General features: G+C 36.5%; 2 protein-coding genes across 2 annotated transcripts; one reads left to right on the plus strand and one right to left on the minus strand.

The window, feature by feature from the left end:
* Positions 1-277: 277 nt before the first annotated feature.
* LOC134789856 (E3 ubiquitin-protein ligase MSL2) lies at positions 278-3,358 on the plus strand. Its single transcript, XM_063760528.1, has 4 exons — positions 278-1,171; positions 1,547-1,756; positions 2,327-2,495; positions 2,991-3,358. The coding sequence occupies exons 1-4, from the start codon at positions 440-442 to the stop codon at positions 3,179-3,181; spliced, it is 1,302 nt and encodes a 433-aa protein (XP_063616598.1). The 5' UTR covers positions 278-439; the 3' UTR covers positions 3,182-3,358.
* Positions 3,359-8,440: 5,082 nt separating this feature from the next.
* LOC134789585 (uncharacterized) lies at positions 8,441-9,160 on the minus strand. The gene has a single exon (XM_063760154.1). The coding sequence runs from the start codon at positions 9,086-9,088 to the stop codon at positions 8,441-8,443; it is 648 nt and encodes a 215-aa protein (XP_063616224.1). The 5' UTR covers positions 9,089-9,160.
* Positions 9,161-10,888: the final 1,728 nt, after the last annotated feature.

Here is a 10,888-nt window from a genome sequence, read left to right on the forward strand (position 1 = left end):
ATTTGAATTTCGCGCCTTTTTCTGCTGACGAAGTGGGTTTGCCAGAGTTATGGTCGGACATTATTGAAAAAGGTCAATTATGAACACTATTCCGTATCCTTTATAAAACGCTGATTGTATCAGTGGAAGGTCTAAAGTAAACTTAACGCTATGATTGTTTATATGTTATCTCCTTAAGTATAAAATGTACTTTTAAAACTGAATTGATTTTATGTGTAAAAATATTTTATTTTTTATGTACATTTTTTTGGTGGGTTTTTGTTATCAGCATCATTCTACTAAACTCAAATAGATTGCTATCTGACAAATGTCATTCTGCTGTCAAATTAGACACCACAGAAGCGCATCGCTCGGCACTGTACAACCTATGTTAGAATTTTCGTTGTAAACAATAAATTTTCTTTATTTGTTTTTGCTTATTACCGCAATAACACAATAAATGAAGATGAATGCTACCAGTTTATACGTTTCTACGTGCCGTCTCATAATACTAGCCGATGCGGCGGATAAATCTTCGTGGACGGATTTATTTCGTTTAGTTCCATACTTGCGGCAATCTTTGTCCTGTACAGTTTGCGGTAATTTGCTTAAAGAACCTTACACGCCGACCAGTTCGGGATGTCAGCATCACGTGTGTAAAAAATGTAAAGGCGGGAGAAAGAAATTAAAACCGTCTTGTAGTTGGTGTAAGGATTACGATAATTATGCAGAAAATTTGCAGTTACGGATTCTGCTACAGTGTTACAAGAAGTTGTGTGAATATTTTATGGGTACGGACGTTTACAAGAGTCTGTTAGAGGAGGACGAGGTGGCGGCAGGCGTGAACGGGGGCACGGTAGCGAGTTCGGGGCTTATCGACTTGATACAGGAGGGCGCGGGTTTTGCCGATGACTACAAGAGCACGGCGGGCCTGTCCAAGTCCGCCTACAGCATCCTTCCCTGTGTCTACACAAACTCTGCTTCCACACAAACACAGGCAGCCTCCACATCTAGTAGCACAGAAACAAGATCCTCCAGTAAAGATTCCCCTAATTCCAGAGCAATGTCCAATGGCTCTCCCCTTTACTCTGTAATGTATGCTGGTTCTGGCAATAAAATTACTATTAAGAGAAAAGCAGTTGATGAAACTGATTCATCGTCACCAAGTGAACCAGCCCCCAGGGAAAGTAAGGTAAATAAACAAATATGTTATCTCTATTGAACAATTTTATTTAGTTGTTGTTGTTATTGGTTTTTATAAATGTGTAGTTATTGGATTGCTTTACTCATAATTTTATCTTTATCCATTGACCTTGCTTTTATTGTAATAGTTATTTACAATAAACATCAAAATTTTTACTGTACTTCTATTTTGTCATGATGTTTTGGAGTTTAGTTTTCACAGAGTTATTGTAATTGTTTACTTGTTATGAAAATTATTGTTATAAATTGTATGTATTTATTTATTAATTGGAGATTTAATGACAATTTTTAGTACAAATAAAGTATTAATCAAAATGTGTACATTCTTCCTATATTTACAAAAACTTCATCTCTATCATTGCAGTCAAATCAGTTAGGATTTAAGAAGCCCTCAAACCGCACCCGTAGCTCAGCAAGTAGCAAACGGAAAGGTTGCAGATGTGGCAACGCAACAGCCACGCCTGGCAAACTAACATGCTGTGGACAGCGATGTCCATGCTATGTGGAGAGCAAACCATGCACGGAGTGCAAGTGTAAAGGTTGCCGGAACCCGCATAGGCCAGATGGGATGAAGGTAATCTTTTGCTAATGTTAATTTTCGGTTTTTATGTTTTGTAATTTTGTGCTGGGAGTGTTGGTGACTTGTTTGATAGACCTTGATCTAACAAGCAACCATACAAGATAAGGTCATAATTTAATGTTGTACTTAATGCAAAAAGTGGCAAGGGGGTTCGGTTTTTATGGAATTATTAAAATGCTTGTTTAAATTTATTAAATTATAAATAAGCCTTTACTCATCAGAACAAAATTGACACTTCTTTCTCTTATTCTTAAAGGCTTGAATTATTCAAGTTGATCCCATACTGACATTTAGATAGTTTGACTTGGGACACTAAAATTGCCAATTGGTCATGAAATATTTACCTAACAATGAAACTGGCAAGTTATTCCATAAAGGCAAAATAATTAATAAATGTTCCAAAAGAGCTCCAGCCACTAAAAAAAAGTTGTGATTCCCTAATTTATGGAATGTAGTTTTTTTGCTGGGCATTTTCCGCAAATCGACATCCACTGTGCCTGTTTTGAATAAAACGAGGTACGAAGGAAGGATGGAATGTAACTAAATTAATTGTATGAATTTCAGGTCCGACCACACATACCTCAGTTAGACACGCTGCAGTTGAACATGAACTCGGACAGCTCCCCGTCCTGCTCCGGCTCCATGGACAGTCTGGACCCCGACACCCTCACCATGGAAGCCATGGAGGAGAGCCTCAACTTCAATACGGACCTCAAACCATCTAATATTAAGGGTATGTTGCAAATAAAAATGAGTATACATAATTAGAAATTTAATTAAACTTGTGAGGCTCAATGTACATTACAATGTATCTACTCGTTGCAATCTAATTGGAACCTTTTGTGAACCAAATAAAGGAGCATTTCTTTTGTTTTATTGCTTTTTCAAACAAAATTCATCCCAATTTACTTATACAATAAGGTTCAAGATTTGATAAAAAAAAAATTGCATGGAATGCAAATACCTTTCAGTTTTTTTTATAAAATGTGGAAATAACTTGCTACTTTTAATAAATATATAAATATTCATTAAGCTAATTTATAAAAAAGCCCAAGCTGTGAAACGTCAGAATCCTACATAGCTTATTCTAGAAATCAGTCTTATGCCCCTAATGTTATGTTACGTATTTTTTGGTACTTATCGTTATCTATACCATATTATGTTATCTTATTAAAAGCTATGATTGTTGGTCTAGCAATAAAACCCGGCCATAACTTAATTATTCCAGTATACACAAGTCAATTGCAAGAAGTGTCAGCATCGTTGCCGGCGACGATAATGATGGACGAGGAGCTGCCCGCGTCGGACGGCGACGAGGCGAGCTCGCCGCCCGACTACGCCGTCTCGCCCGACAGCCACGAGTCGCCGCGCTCCGAGCCCGGGCTCGACGCGAACAGCGACGTCGAGGTCGACGTATGACATCCGCTGTCCGCCGAGTGCGATTAGGAGTTGCTCCCCTTAGTACTTATGTGCGCGCTCAGACGCTTGCTGCTCGTCTCGGAGGCGTTTGTGATGGTCACGTTGCTCGTGAGCGTCTGGCACTGGTGATTGAAGGTGCAGATTTGTTGGAATTAATAAATGGAAACGAAATGAAGGACATCAATAATAGGCAAAGTTTACTATTCGTATACAGTTCTTGTCCTTATTTAAAAACAACTTTTTAACTCCAGCATGTACCATCAGTGTTTCTTTTAAAATATTACAAAATACTTCATTCTTTGTAAAATACCTATTTTAACTAAAATATGTTGCGTGTGTTTCAGTATAAGACATGTACATGTACAAATGAACTATGTCAGCAGTGCAAGTACTTGAAGTACCCTTAATCTTCTCCCAGATGTCCGTGACATGGCTTGCAATGCATGTCTGTAGGCACACAGAACGGACATAACGCGATATACCTGGCGTAATATGTATTTTTTTATGAAATAAGACGACCGTTGAAAATAAGTTTATAGGGGAGACACTCGTACAGTCGGACTATATTGTAATGTTGGTGTGAAGTTAAATTCAGAAAAAGCAAACTGAATACTTCTACTACTTTTGATTTCATTTGTATTGTATGTATTTAAATAGTGTGTCCGGTTTGGCAGATTATTTGCAATAGTTCTTTAATGCTATCGACTGAAATCAGAAATGAGTAATGTGTAAATCGTAAAAAAATCATGATAATTTATTTAATAATGGTTATTTCATGACATATACATATTTTGTTATGCCAAGACAATTACGTCATAAAATAATATTATATAAAAAATTGATTGAGAAGAGTAAATAGAAGTACTTAACTTTAAGTACTGCTTTAAGTCATGAAAAGTATAAGTACCTACTTATATTAAAATAACTCAGCCATCTCATGAAATACACGTTCGCGTTGCAATCAGTTTACTCGTATCTGCTCTTTCTTACTCTTGATACGAGATCACACCAAAATGGTACAGTGAGTTAACTAATTAGTAAGTGAAAATTTACACAAATCATAAAGATACATTAAAATAATTGTTGCCAATACTTGCTCTCGCTGGGCCACATTTGTAGTGTTACTAATGTAAATACAAAGATGCTGCCAACTTCAATTAAATCTGTACCTATAGTATCTAAGCGAATCTTTAGTTCCACTAGTAAGTTGTAAATAATTATATGTAAGTAGTCACCCTGTTTGGTATAACCAGCTTTAGGTGTTGCATTGATTGTGTGTAAGTTTTTATGTCAACTTCGGCTCTTATTAAATTTCGTAATATTTCTCAATGAATTTACTAATGTATTCCATAAATCAAAGATTTTTACAGTATATTGAATATTATAGTGAATTCAACTTTTGGTGTCTTTATAAACGTAAGCGTGGTAATAATTTCAAAACATACCTCATTTCCGTAGACTTATTTTAGATGCATTTGGCATTTTAGACACTTGTACTAATAGTTGTATTCGTCGGATTGGTACTATATCGGGGTACAGTCAAGTGGAAAAATATGGGTGCATACAACTTACTCAAAAATATGTCCCATAGTCATTAATTCTCTGACATAATCATACTCATTTATTTGACGCAAACCATGGTATTACATAAGAGCTATGGGACATATTTTAGAGTATGATCTATGATGATTGCACCCATATTTTTAAACTTGACTGTACATGTATTCTAACTTACAGCTTGGCAAAAAAGAGTAGAAATTAAAAAGTGGCAACACTGTAGTGTTGCCACTTTCAAACCAATAAATATAAGAAAACGGGACGAGACTACAGTGTTGCTACGTTTTAATTTCTACTCTTTTTTGCCAAGCTGTACAGGAGTCTTATAGGTTGGATAACGTATTGATAATTAATTCAGTCCTGTGATGGGACGCAATACTTAGTTACAAAATCGACTATGGAAATGAGGTATTTTATTTATACATGTAAATGTATGACTAGTTTTTAATTCTATTTGCAATAGAAGATTCTTTTATTAGAAATCTATAGATTATTTTCAATAGCTTTTTCAAAGTTTCTTACGTAGGTATTATGGAACCTTAAAACATAATTTCCCTACGTTTGTATGTGATGTGTAGCTGCTATGCAGTAAGCTGTAAGATAAAGTTCATCATCCAATAGAAAATGATTGTATTGCACGAGTTTTAAGTGAAAAAGAAAATGGAAATTGGGTTACACTATCAAACCTCAGATAATTTTGTTTATATACAATACAATCTTAAGATCTGTGTTTCTATCGTAGTCAGATATTTTTTATTTTTATGTAAGACTACAGTAGGCTTGACCATTTAATGGTCTGTCATAAAATTGGAGTAGCCATACTGAACTATGTATTAATATTACTAAGGTCAGGTGGGATAAGAGGAACTATGGGGGAAGGTTGACACTCGTAGGGAAAATAAAAAAGTTAGAGATACTACAAGATATTAAAAACGGAATTAAATGCTAATACTAAAAATAAAGCTAATTCATAAATAAAATTAACTTGAAAATATTTACGTAGTATGACTTTTCTCAGACGGTTTCTCTTACCCCGAGAAAAATAATAGTTATTTGTTTTACAAGGGGGCAAAGTTGTTGTTTAACCGCTCGTGCTAATATTGATACCCGAGCAAGCGAAAGATTCCAAAATTGAACCACGAGCGTAGCGCGTGGTTCGAAAAATGGAATCTTGAGCGTTGCGAGGGTTTCAAAGCACGAGGGTTAAACAAAATTTGCCCCCAAGTGAAACACAAAATTTTTCACCACACCAACCCGAAGCAAATATTAAATGTAAAATATCAAACAAAATCAAACCAAATCAAATTCAAATGAATGTTATTAAATATTTATCATCCAAAATCATCATTTAAAAGTCAATTCTACCAGCAAACATAACAAAACAACTCAAATTTTACATTTGATTACTTTGCCTCACATGTGAATTACTGATAGCAAAGTGCAACTTTGCTATCCGTTTTTGAAGTGCAAAGTAAGTCTTTCCGAGCGGGTGTGGTGAAAAGTATATTTCCCTTACCCCACCTGACCGCCTGGTATAAAACCGGCACGGCAAACCAGTATTTTGCACCATGAGTTGTTGCCGGCCGGCAACAACTATGGGGGTTGTGCACAAATCACGCGAGGTGTTTTCGGCTACTTTTTGACCCCCCTCCCCCTTGGTGATATTTGGTGAGGTTTTTGGCTACCCCCTCCCCCCACACAAACTCACGTGTATTTTTTTGAAATTTTTTCATTCGACCTAATTTTAAGATAAATAGTATTGTATGTAGAAAAATCTTGTTTATTTTTCTATTTTCGTTAATAGACTCGCTATTTTGAAGTGCAGAGTGAAGATTTATGTTTAACGAAACCGAGAAAAAGTATCTACTCCTGTGGTACTTAGGTTTTTTTTTCTTAGTTTCGTTCACTGTAGAAAAATACACGTGAGGTTTCCTTATACCCCCCTCCCCCAACGTGATCTATCGTGATTTTTCGTGACACCCCTCCCCCTATCGAACCTCGCGTGATTTGTGCACAAGCCCATGGAAGCGGGGGACCAAAACGTTGTAAGCGCCGTGAACTTCGTGGCGCTTACGACGTTTTGGTTGCGTGGTTCACGCCCGCTCCCCTCGCCTTCAGGTTCGTTTGCGACACTTTCATTGTTTGATATGGCTTCTCTATACCAAGTGATAATAACTCAATGAGTGTGGCTACTCATTAACCTTTTCGACGCCATGTCAAACACAAAAGCTGTCACTCGGACGCCACGTCACCGAAGTGTCAAAACTCAAATTGAACTTTATGCATTTGCACGTAGGTCTATGTTGCTCCGTGGTCTGTGACCGATTAATCCGTCTCTGGCGTTGGACCTGCGGTGCGGATATATCGGTCATTGGCGTCCAAAAGGTTAAATGGCAATTCTACGAGCTACATGTCAATTTAATTAAAAAAAGATATGTTTACTGTGGTAAAGGTAAAAGAACCTGTAGGAACGTCAGACGCGCGCTCGTTACATTCTATAGCTTGTTTAACGACGTCAAATTAAAATAAAACCAAATCTAAGTAATGTGTAGAAGGCCTCATAATTATAAATGCCAGACTATTTTATAATAGTAAAGTCTGTTGTTCTTGTTGCTTTTGTTTCTTAATGTGCGATGTAGGTACTTGATTATGACATTTTTTAGTTACGTAGCCGGACTAGCCGGCCTTTCCATGCCTGAGACCAAAGTGCACGACGTCTCTTGGTTTGATGCACTGTATTATAGGAACTGTGATAATGCGTCACTAGCTATAAAAGTTGCAAATAATGTTTTCAACATTGAAATATTATCCTTGAGCACTTATTAGTTGTGACGTCCCTAAATTAGGTTATTTCTTGTAGATACTTTAGCCACACAAACGTTAGCGGGAGAATTCTTATAGAACGGTTTGAAACCCTGGGAGCTGCTTGGAACTAACTAGCCACTCTGCTTTCTTCTACCAATCGTAAAATTTATAGCAAGTATTTTTACCGTTATGTAATGTATAAAATTATTGGACTCAAAAGCTTAGAATTCTTCAAATCCAAGTAGGTATACATACTTCTTTGGCTTCCAAATAGTTCTACCGGTCGATACGTGTTTTTTTTATATTGCGCAAATATTGGAAAGATGAGAAATGTGATCCTCGAATAAGAAATGTATTTTTTTTTAATAATTTATTTGAATAGGTTTTAATTATAGTATAAACCAAATTTGTAAAATGTCGCATAACGTGTATATATTACACTGCTGTAAATGACAAATTTCAAGCTTAAAATCCAGTAGGTCCTAATATTATCAATGTTGGAAATCGGATAATGTATATTATTTGATATTATGATGTAATAGGCTAATACAGCACTCAAGTACAAAGAAAATGATGTAGAGATAGTGATGATATTCTCAATAATTTTCACATTTTCTTACCATTATTATCTCGTCATTAGGGAAATAAAATAAAATCTAAATATTTTGTGTTAAGCTGACTATTTATTTATAATCTAATTAATATTTCTAAATTGTTTCTACACCTTTTATATTCCTTAACTTAACAAGATAACATAAAACTGATTTATTATTTAACAACAGTACCTATAATAAATATAATAAGAATAGGTAGGTCCAACTACACATTTCTACAAATGAACATTGAATAATTCTACAGACATAAACAACTGACCATCGGTAATCTTTAGTTCAATACCTATGTTGCTGTAGTACTAGTGCTTTTAGGAATGTTTTCACTGCCAGTTTTACTGTCAGTGGAATTCCATACTCTGTCAAACTCTCTCTTCAAAGACTTAACAACAGATGGTTCGGAGGTGAGCAGAGTTGCGTCTCTGTTGCAGTTGACCCGCGCTGTCTCGTAGTCCAGGGATCCCATAACTGCCACAGCTCCCCTTGTCTCTGCGTCGGCGTCCACCAAAATATATTCGTGTTCTAAAGGCTCTCTTGATCTTGACGTAATAATCTTCACTTCTATCCCATGTTTAATCAGCTTCGGCATATCAAAATCGCTGTTGCTGTGCACTATAAGGCGAACCTTCACATTGTTCTTCTGTGCTCCGATGAGACACTTCGCTATAGTGTCACTCTCTAGATCGGGCAAGCACACATCAATTGAGCAGTTTGCGTGCACTATCACGTAATAAATACAGAACAGGTTGTTCAAACCGATTTGCTTCGTCTGCACTTCATCGTTGGCTCCGTACAGCAACACTTCATTGACGGGAATATCGTGGTTTCTTCTACTGCTGAACACGTTGCTTATTTTTAAAAGTTTAATCGCAACTCCACCTAGTATAATAGATCCGCTGGCGTACACGGCTGTTTTCCAGTTTCGTGCATTCATTTTATTTGGTTGGTCGAAATAATTTTAATACCCAAGCGAAAGCGACACCCACAACGACGCCACTGTCAATATAATTTAGAACTACCGCTCATAGCTACCGCTTCACAGAAAACTTTGAAGGCCAGTCCAGACGGGAAAATTTTTTCGCCAATCTGACTAAATTGTCTGATCAAATCAGGTGGCGCGGACGCAAACGCCAGTTTTGGCTCCTCGATTTCGACCGATACCTACCGATAAAATGGAGGTGCGGACGCAAAAATACCAATTTGTGACGCTAATAGTATTTTCGTTGGGGGCCTTTTTTTAATTCAGAGGGCTCAAATATCACCATAAATCTTCGAGCAACACGGAAGGGAGGCGGCATTCGCACTATTTCCCCTCTGCCGAGGTACAAGATTAGCGCGTCAATCTAATCTAGCGCGGGTAATAAAACTAGTTGCACTTGGATTTTTCACTAGACCGAGTCCAGACGCGCGCGTGAACACTGCTGCACAAAAATGCCTGTTTGCTCGGTTTTTTGTTATAAAAAGAGGTCGGGGACATCAAATTTACAAAAAGAAAGTGTTACATTTCACATGTAATATTTTTTTTACATATCATACGTTTAATTACATTCAAACACAATTATTACATTTTAGCCTCATGTAATTGTTGGATTTATCGATTTTGCTCGCTCAGTACAAATTGCGGATCGGTCGAGCGACAAATCCGACTTCTCATCTCTCAGAATACAATAACATACTTCAACGAAAATGTGTTAGTGTGCGTGTTGTGACACTTGTCACTCGTCCGTACACAAAAAGAGATCCAGGTTTGCAAGATTTGTCTTTGACGTGTGTCATTTTCTATGTATTTGTGTCGTCATTACAGATTGGATTTTGTATGTAAGTGTGTGAGAAGTGCGACTGTGTGCACCTTTCCCCCCGCGAAAAATGGCAGAAAGATTTGTACGGTGAGATATCGCTTGGGCCCCTCCCTTCCGATGTGTCGGAAGCCGGTGTTGCTCGAAGCCATAAATATAAATTTTGGTGATTAAATTGGACATTGACACCAATTTATTTTCTTATCAAATCGGTCGATTTGTCATCCCGTCTGGACAATCTTTACAAAAAACTTTAAAACCTACCCACTATTTATGATTTTGACGAGATGATGAATCTATTTTTTCAGTACCTACATGGTGCTACTTTACCGCCCTAGGACGGGATTAGGTAAGGACAATACGTGCCTATGTCAAAAAATTTAAGGGCCATATGTACCATATGGAAATTATAACAGCACAAAGTGCTTCACTTTTCAACCGACGAAAAAAAAAAACGGAGGAGGTTCACAAGTCGACGCGTAAGTATATATATATATTTTTTTTATGTATGACCACGCATAACTTTTTACAGATGTGTTCGATTTTGATAATTATTTTTTTATTGGAAAGGGTATACCCCGAAGTTGGTCCCATATAAATTTGGAAAAAAAAATCCAACCTTAAGGGTAGGAAAATAGGGGATGATTGATTTTTTCACTCACCGATTGTAACGTATGACCACGCATAACCTTTTACAGAGTAGTCGTAATAATAATAAAAATTTGGAAAAAAATCCTACCCTAAGGGTGGGAAAATAGGGGTAATTTATTTATATTACAGAACATAATAGTTAAAGTAGGATTATTAATATAACAGTTAATAGCTAAAGCAAGGTAGGTAGCTATTTTAAAAGTAATCAAAAATTAAGCATGTAATAATTTGTATAAATTATAGCCACAGAAAATTATAAAATAAAAACTTTTTAACAAAAAAAATAA

This window comes from Cydia splendana, chromosome 4, assembly GCF_910591565.1.
Source record: "Cydia splendana chromosome 4, ilCydSple1.2, whole genome shotgun sequence".
Taxonomy (NCBI): Eukaryota; Metazoa; Arthropoda; class Insecta; order Lepidoptera; family Tortricidae; genus Cydia; species Cydia splendana.

Coding starts and splice junctions, on each gene's coding strand:
- LOC134789856 (XM_063760528.1), top strand. CDS start 440: ATGAAGATGAATGCTACCAGTTTATACGTTTCTACGTGCCGTCTCATA. Junction 1,172..1,546: donor CAGCCCCCAGGGAAAGTAAG/GTAAATAAACAA, acceptor CTATCATTGCAG/TCAAATCAGTTAGGATTTAA. Junction 1,757..2,326: donor ATAGGCCAGATGGGATGAAG/GTAATCTTTTGC, acceptor TATGAATTTCAG/GTCCGACCACACATACCTCA.
- LOC134789585 (XM_063760154.1), bottom strand. CDS start 9,088: ATGAATGCACGAAACTGGAAAACAGCCGTGTACGCCAGCGGATCTATT.